Source organism: Oryza sativa, chromosome 3 (genome assembly GCF_034140825.1).
Source record: "Oryza sativa Japonica Group chromosome 3, ASM3414082v1".
Classification (NCBI taxonomy): Eukaryota; Viridiplantae; Streptophyta; class Magnoliopsida; order Poales; family Poaceae; genus Oryza; species Oryza sativa.
Window position 1 is genome coordinate 12,596,559 of NC_089037.1, and position 20,912 is coordinate 12,617,470.

Sequence of the window (20,912 nt, forward strand, 5' to 3'; positions counted from 1 at the left end):
CCAAAAACAATTTCAAACTGATTTTTTTTTTGCAAGAAAGATGATGTTTTACTGATGAGAAACAAAGTTATTACAATAGTTGAGAACAAGACCTTGAATACAAGCTATCCTATTGCAACCTCTTCCAAGTTCTAACATGACGAAACTTTACCTCGCTAGCAACTCATTTGTGATAATGTGCAATATTGTGATTTTTTTTGACAAAAAATTATCCGGATTTCATCCGTTTTCATCGTCATTTTATTAACGGATTTCCAATGATAACGCTCGTGAAGTCGTTTCAAATTGCAGCATAGATCAAAACCGATGAAGTCGTTTGCCCTAAGCAAATTGCAGCATAGGTCGGCGTCGTCGTCCTCCATGGGAGTCGGGACCCCGAGCGCCGTCCGGCGCTCCCTGCACGCAATAGCTAGGCCCGTCTCGAACTGAAGCGCCATCAGTGAGTCGCCTGGCCAACATAATTTTGCCATCATGTTGTTGCATGTACCCCGATATCACACTAGCCTTCCCAAACGCGATCACATAAAATTGGATCCACTAACTACTAATAGGCACATAGCAGCCCTGTAAACGCCACCACATTTCACCGATTCCTCTCACTACTAGCCTTGCCTTCGCCTTACTTTCTCCCTTCCTCTCTGTCGCCATAGAATTGGCCGTGTAATGGCTGCCACCTCCAGCCTTCCACGGACAGCTTCCGCCGCCACCAACGGTGAAAACAGTTCACCACATCCAGGAGCACATTTCGACACCTCAACATAGCCAACGTGTTCCTGGATACACTTTCCCCAAGGCTCCAGAAAGATTCAGGTTAAGAACATGACGACCAATCAAACACCCCATGCCAAGCAACGTCTGTCCGGAATTTTACGGCCACTAATGCAATCACTTAGCATTGGTACACTACCGGATGGTAAAGACGTTAATTTCTGATCAGGCATGAAGAAATTGAAGCAAACAAATTATAAGGTTAAGATCACCATCAACCTTTGAAAAAACAACTTTGCATAAGCATCTACTACATCCAGCAGCATGAAACATAATGTTCAAGGTATCAGACTTTGGAAGATACTTAAATACTAGGCCAAACGGTTCGTATTTCAAAATTCAGCTAACACCTCCACTGGTTTCACTAAGACGACCACACTTCAAGCCAGGTGTTCACTTCTTTGCCTTCTTAGGTGCCCTGCATCATTAGGAAGTTGTGGACCATAAAACTTCTGAAAATAAGCAAACACGGGTTGAAATGGAAGGTGTCATGATACTTACGCTGCAGTTTGAGCAGGAGCTGCCGCTGCAGGAGCTGCTGGCTCTCTTGGGCCCTGTTTGCATTCAGAGAAGTATTAAATCACATGATCAGCAAATAATCAAATATTAATAGCCAGGAAAATATACTTTGACAATGAAAAAATTACTTAAGATTTGACAGAAAACATATTGTAAAATTGAAATGTGTCAGTATGATGTGAGGAAAACATCAATTAACATATTTCAATATTGAATCATGAGTGTTACTAACTGAAGAAAATTAAACTATAGAACCATAGGCAAAAAAAATCTCACCTGAGCCAACCTCTCCTCCCTCCTGGCAATCTTCCTCTCACGGCTTGCCTTGCTCTTGGCACGCTTAGCCTCAAACTGGTCAGAGAGTGTCTTCTCTCTTGCCTTCTCAGCCTTAGACTTGTGGATACTTTCCATAAGAACACGCTTGTTCTTGAACATGTTACCCTTGACCTTCATGTACATGTCATGATACATGTGCTTGTCAATCTTCTTGGCCTCACGATACTTGCGCAGCAAACGCCTGAGCACACGCATCCTCCTCATCCACAGGATCTTGGTGGGGAGCCTAGCCTCCCTTGTACCCCTACGCTTACCTGCAAAATAGGAAGAATAAGGAATATGCAGACACACATGTTTGCACTAAGATAACAGCAAACTTAAATGGACCCAACGCACCATAGCCAGAGTGACGTCCCTTCTGCTTAGCCTCATGGGCTCTCCGTGCTCGGGACCTGGAGTGAATCTTCTGGGGCTTCTTGATGATGAATCCATCCTTGACCAACTTACGGATGTTCTGACCTGCAAGTAGGAAGGAACAGAACATCAGATAGCTTTCCCAGCATTTCAGGAACGTGTTATAGAAATCAAAGTTCATCACCATGCAAGCACATATACAAGTCACAGGGAAATAAAACCAAGTATCTAGAACAGCTTTTCAAGACGATAGTAAATAATTACTAGACCATCGGAAATGAGTATTTATACTCCAAACAGAACAGAACATAGACTTTGTTTATGAAAGTATGCACGATACCCAACATAGCATAGCAAACAATATATCTTATAATTAGCACAACAAAACTTGCAAGTAAACAAACCACAATGCATACATTTACACAGTATCATACTGCAGTTCTACAAATGGTGATGAACAATCGAAATGAACCGAATGAACTTAGATGTTATAGAATTGTAATTTCAACAGACAAAGGAATGTTCCCCTATTGATAACCGTGTGGGCATTCCCTATTAATAATCCTGTGTGCATGAATTGCAGTCTTCATCCTACCTGGCATAGGTGACGAACAAGAATAAGTAATACATCAAGCATCACATATCATGTCTATATCATGTCTATTTTTCATCTAATGGAGGATAATAAGCACACACATCCCCAGAACAGCACCGTGGATTTGACAGAACCCCTAAGATCAATCTAAACCCTAACCCTAAGTTCCATGTATAAATCATTTCTCGAAACTTTTCTACCTCTATGCATCCATCACAAAAACGAACCTAGAAAAACTGCAACAGGCAACGGTTTAAGTCCCATGAAGCAACTTCCTCCGCAACTAAATTAAACAACACACTACCTAGAACACATCAAAACTACTCCGACTAAGCGAACCAAACGAAACTCCACATCGGAATCGCCACGGCAACAGTTTCGCGCCGCAGACTAGCACTATAGCTCCAGATCTAAAGGAAATCACGCGCAACACAAACTACCAATCGCACACAAAGATGATATCAAACGGGAGTTGAGGGGAGTTCTTACGGGAGTTGGCCATGGAGATCTCGTTGACCTCATTGGGGTCGAGCCAGACCTTGCCCTTGCCGCACTTGAGCACGCTGGCGGCGAGCCGCTTCTGCAGCTTGAGGGAAACCATCTCCGCCGCCGCCGCCGCCGCCTTCGAGGTTCCCTTCCTCCTCCCTCTCCTTACCTGGGTGGGAGTGTGTGGTGGAGGCGCGAGGGGGTGCAAGGGTTGGCGAGGGGCGGCGCGGAGGGCTTATATAGCCCCCCTCCTGTGATGGGGCTAGGGTTTCAGCGCGAGCTGGCTGGGCTGGGCCGTCGGCCCATCAGTGGTTGGTGTAGGTTCCACCGCCCAGAAGGCTCGAGTGAGTGGAGCGTGTCGCTGTCGGGGATGGGATGACGTGGAGGACTTGGATTTGTCGCCGGCTTTTTTTTTTTGACGAGGTTTATTTAGGTTTTAACGAAAAAGCTTTTTGCGGAATCATGGAGAAGAGAATAGTCTAGCATACTCCTGAGTGAATTTTCTGAAACTCTGGACGCCGGACATTTGAAGCTTTCATAAATGAGTAAACTATATTGATGATTTGATGGCTCCAATTTCTGTGAGATACTTAAAAGTTTTTTCTGAAAAAAAAAATGAAAAGAGATACTTAAAATGTACTCTCTCTTTTGCATTACAGTATCAGGATCAGTGTGGGTTCAGAAGCGAAGATTAGAAACTTCTCTAACGTGCACATTAAAACGAATGGCTCATTAACAGATCAGTAATTAAGTATTAGTTATAAAAACTTAAAAATTGATTAATATGTTTTTAAAACTGTGACACTGCGAAGTGGGCCTTCAAAATTCTAAATTTAGCACGGGTATTCACATTTACGGCTAATTTTTTTTCAGTGATAGACAATACAATCATCGACAACGAGACGTCCGTGGTAACTTCATTAATCTTAAGATATGCCTAGCCTTTCGGATGTGCTCATAGATATATCTAGTCTTCTGAATGTGCTCTTAGAAGGTTAGCGTGTGCCTTTGGTTAGCGTGCGCGTGTTGTGAGTGTCTGCGTTGTCCCTAAAAAAAATTATAATATTTAACAGTTTGAAAAGTGTGCACGTGAAAAATAAGAAAGTAGAAGTTGATAACATGTTTTTATTTGTTTTGTATTAAAAAGGTTGCTATATTTCTCGTAATCTTAAATAAGTTTAACTTTTGAAAGTTATAACGTCTTAACATGAATCGGAGGGAGCATTTAGAAGTGAGCGTAGATTAGTCAAGGTGATATCGATGTAGTAGTAGACCAGTATGTCATTTTCTGCCCATGCCTGTAACTCATCTAAACTCTAAATTGTTTGCAGGATTAGTAACTAATCGGCAGCATAAGTTTTGGTACCTCAGGTGCATTTTACTACACATTGAACCACACCTGCATTTTATACTAGCTTATATTCAGAAAAGTGAAACGACAGACATAGAAACATATAATCCTTGGTTGTGTACATCCACTATGGTTGTAGAGGCAGGTTTAATCTATTTTCTTAAAAAATAAACATAATCCAAATATATTTCATTCATTTGTTCTCAAGTCAAATGTGATAATATTTCCACGGGCATGGTTGCTACATTAACTTATTACATGCAGATTCGCCATTGGGAAAAGGATGGCATGCCCTAGAAATAAAAAGCATCTACTTCAATGAATCAAAATATACTGTTTACTATTTCAGTAACAGGAATGGAATCTTGTTTTCTCCGGCACCATTTGCAGTGCAAAAACAAACTCTTCAATACGATAAGGAACTGAAGATGTAAATGTCTGGCTTGCTTTATTTACGGGTGAGCTAGAGCTAGGAAATCCACAGGACAGGAATACATTAGTCGCTATCAATCAGAAGGACCAATCATTTTCTCTGGAACAACAAGCTCATGGAATTCTGATTCTGTCAATACTCCGAGGTCTAGAGCAGCTTCCTGGAAAGATGAAAAAGAGATAAAAGATGAAAAAGAGATATGATCCACAACAGTAAATCACAAAAAGATTAAAAGCGCACAACATCAACATATTGCAATTTATGTTGATACACTAATATGAATGGCGACCAAAAAGATCAGCGCAAGGGGGGAAATGATGGTTGTCCTAAATCTCTATATGTAGCACCTTATCCCAATAGCATGGATTTATGCCTTAGAATATTGATGGTTCTGACAATCAAGCCAAAATATGAAATTATGTTTGCACATATCACCTTAAGGCTAACGCAGACCATTGCACATCAGTTTCGAATCAAAACAACTAAAATAAATGGAATAATCACCTTCAATGTGCTTCCTTCTTTGTGTGCTTTCTTAGCAACAGCTGCAGCATTGTCATAGCCAATTTTCTGCATTTATTAAATAGAATTAAGTATGCACTCACGAAAGCAGATGTAATAGAAAAGATAAATGTAAGGCTACAAAATGGATGAATTTCACTTACAGGGTTCAAAGATGTCACCAACATCAAAGACTGGAAAAAAAAGGATACACAAATTAATCAAGCAAATTTGTTGAAAAATTGTATATGCATTTTTTTCCTACAGTTCAGTCACAGATACTTTACCTCGTGCAATAATTGTGAAATTCTCTTATGGTTTGCTTGAATTCCCCTGACACAGTTTTTCTCAAAGGACACAGAGGCATCCCCTAGCAATCTCAGTGACTGTAGAAGAAGAGGTATAGAACATCACTCAAACTGGTGCCCACGAACAGTATTAGAAAGAAAGTAAGCAGAGGTATAGAGGTATTAGCAACTCAGTGTAACAGGATACAGATGCATGAGGGTTTATGTAGTTGTTTAAAGAAAATTTTGTAAAGGATACATATTAGCATATTGAGGCATGTATAATAGAGAGATCATACTCTAAGTAATCCAGCTGCAATCATTGGCTTAAAGACATTCAACTCAAAATGTCCATTCGAACCACCTACTGTGACACCAACATGATTACCCATAACCTGCAAAAACAACCATTATTTGGAATTTCCAATCTTCCAATCAGCACAAAAGTAAATCACAAATTTCAGTGGAAGTAAATTGCATATTTCAACGAAAGGACCATACGAAAACGAGAAGTAATAAGACATAGTAGAAATCAATCCATGTCAGAGTCAGGTATCAATTGCATGAGTTGTTTTTGGAAATCAAGGAGCTGTAGTAGCATCCATTTGCATATAACTCATAATTGTATGTCACCAATCCGTATTTAGATGATCAGATTCCTCATACAAATTAAGTTCTTAAATAAAGCAGGAAAAAAGGGTATTGTATAAACAATGTTGTAAAGGTCCTACCAAGCAAGCTACTCATCTGTAACTAGGAAAGCAAGGGAGCAAATGCAATAAAGGTGCAAGATGAAAATGTAATATTGACAAGGAATACAGGTTGCAGATTAATAAGACAGAACAAAGTAGAGAACTGTTTGTACAAACAGTACAATATAAGTGCATAAGAGTATTGGACAAATTAAGTCAAGTAAAATTGGGTATTATCACACATTCACACCTGAGCACAAACCATGGTCAAGGCCTCACACTGGGTAGGGTTAACTTTTCCCTGTAAGATGGAAGTAGTTAAAACCAATGCTTGATAGCACAGTGCTAATTGAGAAACTGAAACAATCAAATGCAATACAGTCTTACAGGCATAATGCTGCTCCCAGGCTCATTTTCAGGTAGGATAAGTTCACCAAGTCCACATCGGGGGCCGCTGTGATCATATTAGATATATTGACTATATCTCCCCAGAAGAATAGAGAAATATTTGTGCTCTCAAAAGGCTAAAAGACTGGAATACTAACCTTCCTAACAAGCGTATGTCATTTGCTATCTTCATAAGAGATGCAGAAATTGTGTTTACAGCACCACTGCTCTCAACAAAAGCATCATGCGCTGCCTACTCAATTGAAAGAAGAAAAGGATTGTCTTAGTATTAGAAAGAACAAACCCCAACAACTAGCATCAATAAAAACATTTCCAAAGTTAATAATGTTGTGGGTAAAAATATGTCAACAAAATGTATTACTGATATTTACTAACAATTGGTCGAATTTTATCTGTAAATATTGCAAATTGTTTTGTGGACATAACCCGTGGTCAACAATGCAATTGCAATTACAGAGTTATGCCATCTAAAATAAAAGAAAAAGAATTTGCAGAACCACCAATTGTTATTAATGATTGTAAGTGTTGAGTGTGAGCATAACCACCAACCAAAGCTTCGAACTTGTTCTCAGCTGTCACGAAAGGTAGTTCCGTTTCCTCAGCTACTGCAGCAGCAATTTTGACATCAAATCTGAAACAGCAGGTATAAATTTTAGCAACTGCAGCAGCATTTTGACATCAAATCTGAAACAGCAGGTATAAGTTTTAACTAAGTATGATTAATTAGTATGAACAAAGAACTCAGCAAATGCAAGGAGCTAAAGTTCTGGCTAAACACGGAACATAGAATTGTTTTGGCGAGAATCAAACATGTAGTTATGGGTAAACAATTAGAAAGAACCATGTCAAATCTGAGACGGTATTCTTTAAATCAGCCATCTCATTGAGTTTAGGCCAGATATCTAGAGGAACAATATAAGTTGTTTATCTGCACTATATTAAAGTAGCATTTGACAAAAGGAACACTATTTTGCATTTAAAGATTCGTCTAGATTAGGGACACAGCACTCTGGATAACAGGGTTACATGAACTCTCTCTAGCCAAGGATATAATCTGGTCTCAACTTTATAATGATTCTTGGATTTCCCTTTTTTTATTGTTAGTCTTCCTTTGTTTTATTAAGGGGGGAGAGGGCGTACAGAAAGTACCAGGACAAAGATAAAGTAAATGGCAGAGAGTATCACTGCGACACTGTAAACACATTAACTCCGAAGAAATTTAAAGATTACCCTTTCTTAGTGTTCAAGCCCGTTCCAACTGCAGTTCCACCTTGAGCAAGCTGCTCAGCAAAAAATATGATCAGAAATCATTCAACTTTTGCATATCATTCTAAAAACAAATATTGAACATTAGTGTAGTACCTGATACATCCGTGGTAAGGTACAAACAATTCTATCAATTCCATATTTCACCTATACATGGAGTTCAAAATAGCTTATAACTTATAAGTATTTCTGTCAATCATAAACGCATAGCAATTAATAAAATAATAACAAATTACTGGAAAATTTCCTACTTGTGTGGCGTAACCGCTGAACTCTTGGCCAAGGGTCAATGGGGTGGCATCTTGGGTATGTGTACGCCCAATTTTAATTATGTCTTGAAATTCAACAGACTGTTACACCAAGTTGAAACTTTTGTTAGAACAGCATAGATGCTATATGAAGGAACACACTGCATATCATCTATCTTCTGGTGTTGCCAACCAGAAGTGCTAAAATAAGGGAAAACAATAATCAGCTGAATGGCCAGCATACATTTTCTGTGGATTTATTTTATTGCCTTCACTGATAAGTAAGTGAACCGTTTAATCTTACCAATTAATTTGCACGAAAGCATTCATATGTTGCAATTTCTTGCTCATTATGAAGACAAATTAAAGTAGGTTGTGTCTAAGTGCTGAGATCTTGAGGTAACAAGTAAAACAAAAGTCTGCCCCAGCCATACACGGATACGTCGTAAACAATATGAGGTTCAATTGAGAGACTTCATGGAGAATGGACAAAATATTAATAATAGAAGGCCTTGAAATGGATAGAAAAACAAAATATAAATCAATAAGAAATAGGATGATGTGATATCCATGCATTATTGGGCTGCAGTTGTCTGTCTAGCAGCCAAAGACATGTGCCCAAGTAATGTGATCCAATGTAGCACAAGGAAAAAAATAGATATAATATCAACTTGTGATGCACTTGATTTGAGTATCTTAGAAATAGATTCAAATGCACAGTTAATAGCAGAGGTAACTTAAGAAGATTGCTGCAAATTGGAATTAAGCCAATAGGTGAAACACGCACCCATAAATATAAAAGGCACAAGACAAGAATGGATTTTAATGTTGGGAAACAAGAGACAAAAAAAAATACCTTTGAATCAAGTGACTTATGCAACTGTTGCAAGCTTGGGACAAACCTTGAATTGATCTCTGTGGCTGCTGCTATGTGCATGACCTGAAAATGTCAGCAACATAAATCATAACATCAGCAAAGGTAAATGCACATTAAAATGACGGCCAAAAAAATAGTGAAATCTTACAGTGGGAAATGTATCATTTGAGGACTGTGATCTGTTCACATGATCATTAGGGTGTACAAACTTCTCGCCACGCTTATGTCCAAGAATCTCAGCGGCCCTATTTGCAATAACCTAAATTGCAAAAGCAGATCAGAAATGGTAAGATATTACAGTATAATAACACAAACTTAGCTCACAGTAATGTTAACATGAGAATTAAACATGATAAAATAATTCAATAAAGAACAGAGAGATTTAGTTTGCCCTTCTATTCAGACATCAAAGCTTTAACGCACATTGGCAGGTACCACATTTAATTATTAGTAACAAACAGTATAGACAATTCATACAATAGTAGTGCATAATGGGAAAAAAAAACCTCATTGGCGTTCATGTTGCTTTGTGTGCCACTCCCAGTTTGCCAGATAACAAGTGGAAAGTGGTCATCTAACTGTCCTTCAGCAACCTCCTGAGCAGCCTGCATTATTGCCTTCCCGATTGTTGGATCAAGGCCATACTCCATATTCACCTTTAAAAACCGAATGAACAAGTGAGATATACATAACACAAGTATAAATCACCTAAGCAATATCATCAACAGCACAATCTGAAATTTAGTTAAACTAAAATTCAAAGCATGGCAATGTGACATTCGATTAGCTGTCAACTGATGTAAAATATTAGCAGAAAACTGAAACAATTTTGCAACAACGAGATGTAACAGGGAACCAACGTGGTTTTTTACCCCAAAAAACGTGAGCTCCATTGTTTATTAAATATGTGCACATCACGCATTTGTTTACATATGTTAACATCACGCATTTGTTTACAGAAACTATCCACAGCACATAAAAATCGCTTTCCAGCCTTGTGCTCCACAGGACAACAAAATAAGGCCATCAAATTCATCTACTCGCCCCCACACACGCAGGCACTAAAATGGTATAGTCTCGCTTAATACCTTAGCGGCGCACTTTTTGAGCACCCCAAAGGCGCGGATGATGGGCACCGGCATCCGCTCGCGCTCGCCGCCGATGTCGAAGTTCTGCAGCGACCTCTGCGTCTGCGCGCCCCACAGCCTACAGGATACATACATACAACCACGAAAAGCACCCCCCATCAACAGATCAATCAAAACCAACCACGGCATCCGTCACGAACAGATCGAAACACCTCCTAGCAATCCATGCGGGAGGAGAGAGAAACCGAAACCACACGCACTTGTCGTTGGGGACTCGGATGGGGCCGAAGGTGTCGCGCTCCTCGCGGAAGCCGGTGGAGATCGGGCGAGCCAGCGCCGGGCGGAGCAGCAGCGCGGCCGCGGCCGCTGCCGCCGCCGGCGACGGGGCGCCACCGGCGGACGCGCCCGCGAGGCGCCGCAGGACCATCGCCATCTCGTGCGCCGCCTCTCTCTCTCTCCCTCCTACTAGGAGGTGTCGTACGGCGGCGAGGGAAGCGGCGGCTGGCGAATGTGGGGAGAGAAGTCAGAGAGAGAAAGGCAGGCAGGTTGGTGGACGACGGAGGGGGGAGGAAGAGAACGCGTTGCGACTTTAGTACTGCTACTTACGGCCCATTCTTACTGCACACCCAACTCATGTAGGCCGGCACGAGCGTGCGGCCCATTTTGATTGTGCCGGATAGCTCAGTATATCGGTTTGCTTTTTAGGAAATAAGTTTATTAAAGGTCCCTCATTTTGACGCCAGGTTCTAATTTTTCGTTCTCGAACCATATAACGCGTCCCTTAACTTTAAAACCAGTGTACTTGAGGTCCAAGTAATATAGTACTCGGTTTTACTTGACGTGTCGAGTGGAAACTTATATGGCCCCACATATCAGGCCCATTTCTTCTTCCTCCAACATCCCCTCTCTCTCTCTCTCTCTCCTCTATTCCCCATCAACGGTGGGGAAGGGACAGAGGTAGCCGGTGGGGGACGGGTGAAGGGAATTAGAGTGGTACAGGTGGCCGCACGGTAGCCAGCATGAGATCGCCGCTGACAATAAATTGATGGACACTTTATATATAGTATTGGAATTTGATGATGAAATTTAAACTCCTCGTCAAGATGAGAGGCCTAATGTGAACTTATTTCTTGTTTTTATAGGTTGATGGAGAGAGGCTGCGGGGTCTAGCTCACAGCCCACGGCTTGTTTGTCTGAGTGGCCATACAGATGTTCAATTATGTCTAATTTTTGTCTGTGTCTGAGGACTCTGAGCTCTAGACTTCTCTCCACAGTTATGTTTAATTTTCTTAAATCACCACGTAATTTTTAGAAAACCATTTAACACATTAATTTAACCCTAGCTTAACCGTAGTCTTGATTTCTGGCCCCACTCCTCCTGACCGCCTGAACAGAACACTTCCCTCAAAGGTGAGCGAGCATCGTACTGAAATACGTACTCCCTCTATATTAAAAAAAAACTCGTACTGAAATACGTGCTCCCTCTGTCTAAAAAAAGATAACACGTGACCCCTCCTAATACAATGAATCTGGACGGAGGGTTATCCAGATTCGTTGTAACCCCTTATAGGTTACTTTTTTTTTTTGGAAGATGAAGTATGACCCCTCCTATATTGTCTTTTTTTTTTATGATGGAGGGAGTATGCGTGTGTATAAATCGGAGTACAAGCTTTCAACCAACTTTGATGAAAGTGATGTGCTCATTGTTCTGCGGCCACACCGAAGGTGTCTTTTTTTATTAATTAAAAAAATATTTTCAGTCTAGGATGATGTTCATACAATCATACAAGTTCGTTTCTACATTGACCACAAGTCGATTTCACGGCGATGCAACATGGTCGGTATCAATTGAATGCGTTGTTTTCATTACCTAAATAAAAAAATCGACTGGATACTTTTTTTTCTGACTGTTGAAAATAGTACACTCTCTGCCCGGCCAATTTTCCACTCACGAGGCAAGAAAAACAGGGGCATCCAGTTCATTAAATTAAAATTAAGTTTCTATTAACAATAAGTGAATATGCCCCTATCACGAGGTACCCAACAAGGCAACAACAGACCGTAATGGCACCGGTAAAGCGACTTGTGAATAAGTGAAGGTAGCCGGAGAGCTTTTTTTTTTTTTTGCAGTGGTTTCTCTTTTAATGACGTGAGGAGATGTTAGGTTGGGAGAACAAAAACTGAACTGATTTTTCCCTGGAATGAAAAAAATATTTTTGAACTTATCCCTTCTTTCAGTTGTTGGTACGAATATCACAATTGAATTCTGTTTCTCAGAATTTTGCATTGCCATAATTTGTTAATTAGTAAACTGTGCAATACTCTTCTTTCTAATAAGAAAAAAAAAGGAAAGAATCTCTTTTATTGAAAATAGAACGGATTTGACATACTGCTTGTGACAGAAAACAAAGAGAAAAACTTTCGAATTCTTGGCCATCCAATTTGCTTTAAGATTTGTGCACGGATGAAGAATTAAAAAATCAAACGGCCCACGCAGGTGTTATTCCACTTTTGGGCTGCGAGTGTGTTTTGTAGTTATATTGTGACTACACTTTACTTACAGTAAGTTTACAGAGCATCAAGATTGTCAGGATCGGGATACTAGGTAGTGTCATTTTGCTTAAAGTAATATCGTATCATAGTATCGGGATACCATGAGATTTTCTTTTTTTAAGTTTAATTAATATTTATATTAATTATATATAGTCATTCTATATAAAAAATGTAGTAATGATATATGTCATGCAAATAAAGACATTTATCAAAAGAAACATGTTGGTTTTGATATATTTAACTGATTTTTATATAAATTTGAGCATATTTATTTATATTATTTTCAAACCATGCTATTTTAAATAATATTTTATAGTATCGTAGAGATCGTAGAATCGGGATACCACCTAAGATTTCGTAGGATCATGTAGTAATGAATAGTAGGATCGATATACTATGAAAATTAGGATACTAGGTGGGATCGGTATCGTTTCGGCTTGGTAGGATCGTAGTATCGTAAGATACTAGGATACGAATCGGGATACTGACAACCTTGCAGAGCATAATTACATGACATGCCAATAAAAATATAATATTACTATTGTATTATATTTATATCTGAAAGTTTTAAAGAAAAACTTACAACAACTACATCAAATAGAAAGGGGGATGTCGGAATCGAATGATGCACGAACAAGAGACTTGAGAGTTGGAAACATTTACCTCATCTTAAACCAATTAGCATTTTTTCAGCAATATTTTGCATCATGGTCATTTACCTCCTCAGACATTGTCTTGCTTGAAAATTGTCACTACTACATATGTAGTAATACTACATAAATCACTACTACGAACCGCTTGAGTGACTGTTGATACGTGCTATCAGAAATTTTTTTAACCAGATCACCCAAATTCAGACCAAAACCTACAAAAACAAGATTATGGGATTATGAAGAGAACCACATTGACAAGATTTATATTGGTTCAGACCCCTCATAAAGAGAACTATAGAGATTACAGTAGAGAATAACAGAACCGATGAGTTACCGATTAGACCTTTCTTGAGAACAACCCGACAAGATCAATCAGCGAGTTGGTTTCGAGTTCTCCGGATTATTTCTGCTATGACCGATGGCAATGCTATGATTCGATAATCCTATACCCTTAGGGAGCCTTGTATTTATACCTCAAACTGCCTTGGCTTCCAAGTAGAACTCGAAGAATCTTGCACACACTAGATCACAAGGCCCAAATCCCCTCCGAATAGGACTCTAACACCTTCCGAATAGTCAGTTTTCTTTCCCATTGGCCAAATTCCTTAAGACTAAGGTAGCATTCCCGCATATTTGAGGGTATACCATATTCATATACTCTGTAACCCAAAGAATAGGAAATATGCCTTATCCATAACCTTGATAAATTACTAAATTTATCATGAATTTATTATAATAAAAAATATAAATTCCCTTTTTATTATAAATTGTGTGCATCCATCTTAGATTATAGGATCATATTAAAAAAAATCACTTTGTCCGGATTACATGTAAATTCCGTGTTGTTTTGGACAAAATTTGACTCCTTGGATTTATGCCACTGAGGGTGTATAAGTAATATAAGTCTATATTTATTTAGATATAGTATACCTATTAGCTATATTTTTAACAAAATATATTTTTTCATTAATATATCATAAAAATCTAGAAAGTCATCTATAGCATACAAGAAAAAAAATATCACTTAAAATTTAGAAACTCCAAAAATAAGATATGGTAAATATGCCAAAAAAGAATCGCATGAAGTACAAACATATATATGAACAAACTCTATTATTATTATGACATATTTTTTCTCATAAATTCAATGTATACGGTTTCAAGTGATATACCCAAACCAGTTATTAACGAAAACATATTTAAAATAGAGTCAAAGAATATTTAAAAATATCATCCACATATAAACATTCGCAGTAAAAATTCAAACAACATTAAACAAGATGTCCGAGCGAGCTACCTTTCATATTCATTGCATAAGATATATAAATAATATTTTTTGCAACAGTGAAATGGTGCTAATGTGATGCAATGATGCTTATGTAGTTATGTTGCAGTTATCTTAGCAACTGCACTGGATCCTGATCCCATCATCTCTCTCCTGTCATCCTTTTCACTTCGGTCGTTTCACCCTGCTTGAGCTCTATTGCCGCTAGAAGCGTCGCTGCCAACCACACTGCCCCGCTCGACCTTCACCGTTGTCCCGTGTTGCCACCAGAAGCGTAGCAGCGCTCCACCGTTGAAGGAAGAGTGGAGAGCAGAGGATGGAGGTAGAAGACAAGGGGCTATTTGGTCCAAGAAAAATAGAAAATGCAGCCAAGGGATGTACAGGATATATCTTCAACTTCAATAGGCTTCATTCTAATTTAACAAATATTAATGATATATTTTAAAAAAGTAAAATTTATAATGGCATGGATTGAATTAACCCAAAAATCACTTTACTAATTAGACTAAATTGATTTCCTTTTATTAACTTATAGAGGTAGAATTTGATCTTACATATTTGTAAAGTGATATATATCGTGTGTTAATATATATTGTTGAAAAAATTGTATAACCCTTTGAATGATATAAACAATGGAACATCTCCTCGAAGGGAAAAAAAATCAATCTCCGAGCCCTACCAAGAAACATTTCAAGTTGACAAACACAAAATGCGTGCAAGTTTTGAACCGTAAATTAATTGGTATCGGTATACTTAAATATAGGATACCACACGTATATTTATTATATCTATATATACAAGACTCAACCAAGACTGATTGAGATTTCCAAGATTCTCTCTACAAGTTTCTGACAAATAAGAAATGCATCGAAGCATCAAGGAGTGAACAATTTTCCTGAACTGTTCATGAAACCATGCATCTCTGATGAAGATTGTGAAACATCTTTGATGGCCTTCTACTCTTCTAGCATCCGTGCAGAGCAGGTTTCAGAGCTTGGACAGTGCAGAGTCCATCACGGCGACGAAGAAATCTGCACCAAACAGAAAAAAAAAAAACAAAACCAATGATTGTGTTAGTATAACCGGTGAGCTGGTACCTGGTATACGACAGTGATAGAATATGAACTTGATCGAAATATTTGATCTTGATGGAGTGTAACGGCCTACCGGCATCCTCCTTGGTGAAGCACAGAGGGGGAGTGATCCTGAAGACGTTCCCGTAGAAGCCGCCTTTGCCGACCAAGACGCCCATCTCTGCATGTACGCGTGCAAAATCCATGGCGATCAATCTCATCAAGCCACAACTCGATCAGAAACCACAAGAAAATGTGTCCATGAAAAGCTTACCTTTCATGTGCTCCATGGCGCGGCAAATCTCGTCTTTCGCCGGCGTCTTGAGCTGCCTGTCCGTCACCAGCTCGACGCCGAGCATGAAACCCGTCCCCCTCACGTCGCCGATAACTGCATTCATCCATGGGAGACGGCAAGAATGAATCAACCACAAGCAGCCATGCTGTCGTGGCCATGGCGGCCGGCAACTACTTACTTTCGTGCTTGTCCTGGAGAGCGCGGAGGCGGTCCTTGAGGTAGGAGCCGACGGCGTGGGCGTTCGCCTGGAGGCCCTCCTTCTCGAGCACCCGGAGCACGGCGAGCCCGCCGGCGGTGCACAGCGGGTTGCCACCGAACGTGTTGAAGTAGCACCGCCTTGTCAGCACCTGCGCGATCTCCGGCGTCGTCACCACCGCGCCCAGCGGGATGCCGTTGCCGATGCCCTGCACGCCATGCACCGTCAGGCTTGATGTTCGATCGAGTCATCATGCATGGTGGCGAGCGAAGCGGAACGGATTATACCTTGGCCATGGTGACTATGTCGGGGACGACGCCGTGGGTCTCGAACCCCCAGAAGTGGCTGCCGACGCGCGCGAAGCCGGCCTGGACCTCGTCGGCGATGCACAGCCCGCCGGCGCTCCGGACCGCCTCGTACGCCAGCGGCAGGTACCCCGGCGACAGCTCCACGATCCCACCGACGCCCTGTATCGCCTCCGATATGAAGCCGGCGACCTGCCCGGTGGTGCCGAACTCGATGATCTCCTGCACGTCGCGCGCGTACTTTTCGGCGTCGGAGCCGAACGCGCCCCTGTACGGGTCCGGGTTCACGGCGTGGTGCACGCCGCTCTTCAAGCACACGGACGAACAGGTGATCAGAATCGAGAGTGTTTTCATCGATCGGTGATGGCATTTTGTATGTACTGACCTGGACGACGCTGAACTTCCAGTTCTTCTGCGCGGTGGCGCCCATGGTGCCAGCGGCGTTGCCGTGGTAGGAGTTCCGGAGCGATATGATGTCGTGGGAGCCGGTGTACAGCCGCGCCATCATGATGGCGAGCTCGTTCGCCTCCGTGCCGGAGTTGGTGAAGAACACAACCTACACGCAACGCTCGCGCGCGCGCGCGCCATCGATCCGGTCAGAGCAAGCGTCACAAGAATCGGCAACTGGCAAATGCCGGCCGCGACAGTATACCTTGAGGTCGCCGGGCATCTTGGAGGCGAGCGCCTCGGCGAAGTCGGCGATGGCGTGGTTGAGGTAGAGCACGGTGGAGTGCTGCAGGCGGCCGGCCTGCGCGGCGATCGCGCCGACGACGTCCGGGTGGCAGTGGCCGCAGCACACGGTGGCGATGCCGGCGAACGCGTCCAGGTAGCGCCGCCCGCGCTCGTCGAACAGGTACTGCATCTTACCCTCCACGATGTTCAGCTGCACGAAACAAAAACAAAAAAAACCACGGCGATTTATCGTTAATGAACACACTGCAGCGAGCCCCATCGTAACTGAATCCCACAAATTACGGAATAGTTTGATTGCCAAGAATACTATACCAAAATTCAGGGAAATTTCAAAAGAGCACGAAAAATTAATTTCAGCAACAAATTAGAAATGCACATACTGGTTTGGAATAAAAGTGGAAGAGGGACGGGCTGAGGAACTCGGCGCGCTTCCGTGCGATCTCGGCGGCGGACGGGCCGTCGTAGGGGAGCGGGACGTGGTTGAAGTCCGCCATTCTCGGCGGCGCGACGGCGGCCGTCTCCACCGCCGCTGCGAGCCTCGACAACCCTCTCCTCGCAATCCTACCCCCCTGCATCATCATAACCACAACCCAACCTAACAATTCAAGAAAACCACAATCCGTTCCTCCTCCTCTATCTCACGCCTAATCGCTGATCAGTCGATCGAACGATCTCCTCGACGACGACGCCGGAGGAAGAGGAGAAATTAACAGGTCAGGTACTCAGGTGTGTGGGTGTGTGGGTGTGATCAGGGACGCAGGTGTGTGGGTTTATATGTAAGGCGAGGGGTGCATGCAACCGGCAAAGAGATTTCGCCGGCCGGTGATTGACACTATCAACGGAGAATTCGAACGTTGCGACGAGTGTATCATATCCCGCTCAAATCCCGTAAATTTTTGCATCATCTACGTACAGGGTGTGTGGGAATAAATCATAATTAGGCAGGCAGCAGCACACACAGCGCTGCTCTCCCATGAATCTGGACCTGCTTCCTTTCATGGGTTACCTTTGCGATTAGTTAGTGTTTGGGGTTGAGGGCCTAAGTTTAACCTGTGAACCGGGTGAGACCATCACAGGTTCATTGAACCTAGACGTGCTATGGCAAGTAAAGGGGTAAATGGAAAGAAAAGGTACACCAGACTAGCCCAATATACCTAACCCGGCCCCCACACATTGGCAAGTAAATGGGTGAGTGCCTTTTTTTTTAAAAAAAAAAGATGGATTAAAACTAAAATATGTGGTGGAAATAGAAACCTGAAAATTACCATTGGATCGAAAATTAAAAATCTGAGATTCGTTCACGTCACTTCAGTAAAATTTTTACTCATGAGTGAACTGGGAGTAAAATTTTTACTTATGGTGACGCGGACGAATTTCGGACGTCCATTTTTGATCAAACGGTAGTTTCTAAGTTTTCACTTTATATACATATATATGTTTTACACTACATATTTTCCCTCATATCCAAACCCAGATGTACACATCCTGGGTGATGCAACCGTGAGGTTTGGTTGATAACTCGGACTGTTTTGATAAGTGTTGTGAACAGTGTATAAGTATTGTTAGCTTGTTCAGTTGTCCCATATCGATATTTCATTGATGAGATAGTACAACACTTAAGGGTCTAGCCAGACCAATTACCCAAAAAGCGTCGTAAGGTTATACTTTTACGGTCCTTTATAATTAAACACTTAAAAAAAGCATATACCTCGTAGTGCTTATGAATTTTTTTTTGATTTTTGTGTTGAAAATTTCTATTATTTTTTTCATATATGAAAATGTTGTTGAATTCCGATCAGGACCGAGACCGAATTTGTCGGTCCTAGCATTTTTGCGTTGAAATTCGGTCTTCACTTTTCAAAGACCGAACCGAAGACTGATACCAAATTTTTTGGTCAGACTGAATGCCCACCCCTATGTCCACAAAAGACTTGTATTCAACAGTAACAACTTGTACGTACTCTAATATAAGAAGGGATATTTTTTTCTATATTTGCACATAATAGATCTTTTCACTTGGATGTATTATTTGATTATTTAAAACAAGTTAACTAGACAGCTCATGAGAGTAGACTTGTATATTGGTTGAGTCCTTTTGTTCTTACTTCCTCCGTCACAAAATAAATATAGTTTTGTACTATTCATCTCCAACGTTTAACCGTTCGTTTTATTTGAAAAAAAAATATGATTACTATTTTTATTGCTATTAGATGATAAAATATGAATAGTACTTTATGTGTGACTAATTTTTTAAAAAAAATTATAAAATTTTCAAATAAGACGGACAGTCAAACGTTGAACACGAATTTTTATAACTGTATTTATTTTGGGACGGAGGTAGTACTTCTTAGCGTGTAGTTGTGTACATGCACTCTTGTTAAGGACAAGGACGAGGACGCGCTCTGTTGTCTAGTAATGAAACAATCTCAAAGGCAAGTAACAACTCCTTAAACAACTTGATGGATATCAATCAAGCCAATATGGTATATATGATGGTGATTAGGGAACAAACAATATGATATTGATATAATGAAACTGTTCTGTGAGATGTAATGAAAAATGATAACATATCATAGGAAAATGTCTTGGTCTAATCAGATGTAATGAATTTGTTATGTGACAATGATATTGATATTGATGTTCTATAAATTAATTTATACGCAAGATTGAATCTAGACAAGTGAAGACCAAATATACACATTCAACTTATAAAACACACATTATACAACAGATTGAATAAAAATGCACACAAAAAATAGAGAGATATGTAGGCCCTGCCTGTAGCCTAGTGGTTATAGTGCTCAAGTAGCACCTCCAGGTCCTAGTTTCGATTTTCCACGGGAGCAAATTTCAAGTCTTTTTTAAAAAAAATCACTCGCTGACCCCTGGTATAAACATGTGTGCCTATGGAGGGGGTGAGGACTGAACCATAAGGGTGAGTTCAAATTATGTTGCTCACAAATTACATGTATGTAAGTGGAGTCATCTGTATGTACATGTGTGATGCATGGTGTGTTTATGTGCTTTGTGTATATATGGTTCTTCCATGCTATCGAACAAACTTGCAACCCCTTGTTCCTCCGTGGTAGCTCCTTATGAGAAGTTCCTTACATCTTCCTAATCTCGAATAGAAAAGGGTAAAAAAAAATAAAAGAAAAGAAAAGAGAGCACAATTACAACACCTTATTTTATAATATTTTTGTTGCTATGGCATGCTCGAGCATATAGGTGTTGTATCTCCCACTATAGTGAATACATAGGATACACGGTCTAAGTTCGCAAGTAGGTTTTCAACCCTATTTTATTTTCTTGGTTGCTATGATGGTTTGCATTGAACATACACTTAAACTTTATAGGGGCTGATCGGAAACACTAGCTGCTGCAGCGCTGCGGCTGTGGTCGTGTTTAGCTGTTGCGGCTTGCAGCCGTTTTTCAGCTGTCGCAGCAGCAAGCAGTATCGAACACACCTATAAAAAGTAATGTTTCGCTGTAATTCTCTTTATCTCTAATATTTCGTATGCAGGGACGGATCCATGAAATGAACAGAGAGGGGCTCCTCCTCTTCTTCCTCCTCCTCCTCTTCTTCCTCCTCCCATCTCCCATTCTCTCAATTGTGATCCAGTGGGTTAGGAAAAACTTGAGTCCCCCAG

At 40.8% G+C, this 20,912-nt stretch overlaps 3 protein-coding genes across 4 annotated transcripts; all 3 read right to left on the minus strand.

Moving 5' to 3' along the window:
* Positions 1-948: 948 nt before the first annotated feature.
* Positions 949-3,264, minus strand: LOC4332773 (large ribosomal subunit protein eL19x). 2 transcript variants are annotated; one of them, XM_015777118.3, is made up of 5 exons: positions 3,062-3,264; positions 1,960-2,082; positions 1,564-1,877; positions 1,270-1,322; positions 949-1,186 (listed from the first exon to the last, which is right to left on the minus strand). In XM_015777118.3, exons 1-5 carry the CDS (start codon positions 3,171-3,173, stop codon positions 1,162-1,164), a joined length of 627 nt encoding a protein of 208 aa, XP_015632604.1. In that variant the 5' UTR covers positions 3,174-3,264; the 3' UTR covers positions 949-1,161. The 2 variants fall into 2 exon arrangements, with proteins under 2 accessions (XP_015632604.1, XP_066164659.1); XM_066308562.1 differs by having other exon boundaries at positions 3,040-3,264.
* Positions 3,265-4,583: 1,319 nt separating this feature from the next.
* On the minus strand, positions 4,584-10,767 carry LOC4332774 (fumarate hydratase 1, mitochondrial). Its single transcript, XM_015777653.3, has 17 exons — positions 10,470-10,767; positions 10,210-10,327; positions 9,628-9,777; positions 9,270-9,380; positions 9,101-9,184; positions 8,248-8,346; positions 8,093-8,143; positions 7,961-8,010; positions 7,280-7,361; positions 6,868-6,962; positions 6,710-6,776; positions 6,573-6,623; positions 5,930-6,025; positions 5,631-5,729; positions 5,508-5,537; positions 5,347-5,412; positions 4,584-5,002 (listed from the first exon to the last, which is right to left on the minus strand). The coding sequence occupies exons 1-17, from the start codon at positions 10,640-10,642 to the stop codon at positions 4,916-4,918; spliced, it is 1,509 nt and encodes a 502-aa protein (XP_015633139.1). The 5' UTR covers positions 10,643-10,767; the 3' UTR covers positions 4,584-4,915.
* Positions 10,768-15,410: 4,643 nt separating this feature from the next.
* On the minus strand, positions 15,411-18,325 carry LOC4332775 (alanine--glyoxylate aminotransferase 2 homolog 3, mitochondrial). The gene is made up of 8 exons (XM_015773181.3): positions 17,643-18,325; positions 17,222-17,452; positions 16,955-17,125; positions 16,552-16,875; positions 16,247-16,472; positions 16,048-16,161; positions 15,868-15,954; positions 15,411-15,731 (listed from the first exon to the last, which is right to left on the minus strand). Exons 1-8 carry the CDS (start codon positions 17,841-17,843, stop codon positions 15,688-15,690), a joined length of 1,398 nt encoding a protein of 465 aa, XP_015628667.1. The 5' UTR covers positions 17,844-18,325; the 3' UTR covers positions 15,411-15,687.
* Positions 18,326-20,912: the final 2,587 nt, after the last annotated feature.

What these genes read in the sequence shown, in the direction of transcription:
- LOC4332773 (XM_015777118.3), bottom strand. Translation starts at nt 3,173, where the DNA reads ATGGTTTCCCTCAAGCTGCAGAAGCGGCTCGCCGCCAGCGTGCTCAAG. An exon ending in GATCTCCATGGCCAACTCCC is followed by an intron (nt 2,083 to 3,061) that starts GTAAGAACTCCC and finishes TCCTACTTGCAG; the next exon opens with GTCAGAACATCCGTAAGTTG. An exon ending in GCTCCTGCTCAAACTGCAGC is followed by an intron (nt 1,187 to 1,269) that starts GTAAGTATCATG and finishes CTAATGATGCAG; the next exon opens with GGCACCTAAGAAGGCAAAGA.
- LOC4332774 (XM_015777653.3), bottom strand. Translation starts at nt 10,642, where the DNA reads ATGGCGATGGTCCTGCGGCGCCTCGCGGGCGCGTCCGCCGGTGGCGCC. An exon ending in CCTTACCACGGATGTATCAG is followed by an intron (nt 8,011 to 8,092) that starts GTACTACACTAA and finishes TTTGCTGAGCAG; the next exon opens with CTTGCTCAAGGTGGAACTGC. An exon ending in AGAACAAGTTCGAAGCTTTG is followed by an intron (nt 6,963 to 7,279) that starts GTTGGTGGTTAT and finishes TCAATTGAGTAG; the next exon opens with GCAGCGCATGATGCTTTTGT.
- LOC4332775 (XM_015773181.3), bottom strand. Translation starts at nt 17,843, where the DNA reads ATGATGATGCAGGGGGGTAGGATTGCGAGGAGAGGGTTGTCGAGGCTC. An exon ending in TCCACTTTTATTCCAAACCA is followed by an intron (nt 17,453 to 17,642) that starts GTATGTGCATTT and finishes TGTTTCGTGCAG; the next exon opens with CTGAACATCGTGGAGGGTAA. An exon ending in TCTCCAGGACAAGCACGAAA is followed by an intron (nt 16,162 to 16,246) that starts GTAAGTAGTTGC and finishes GGATGAATGCAG; the next exon opens with TTATCGGCGACGTGAGGGGG.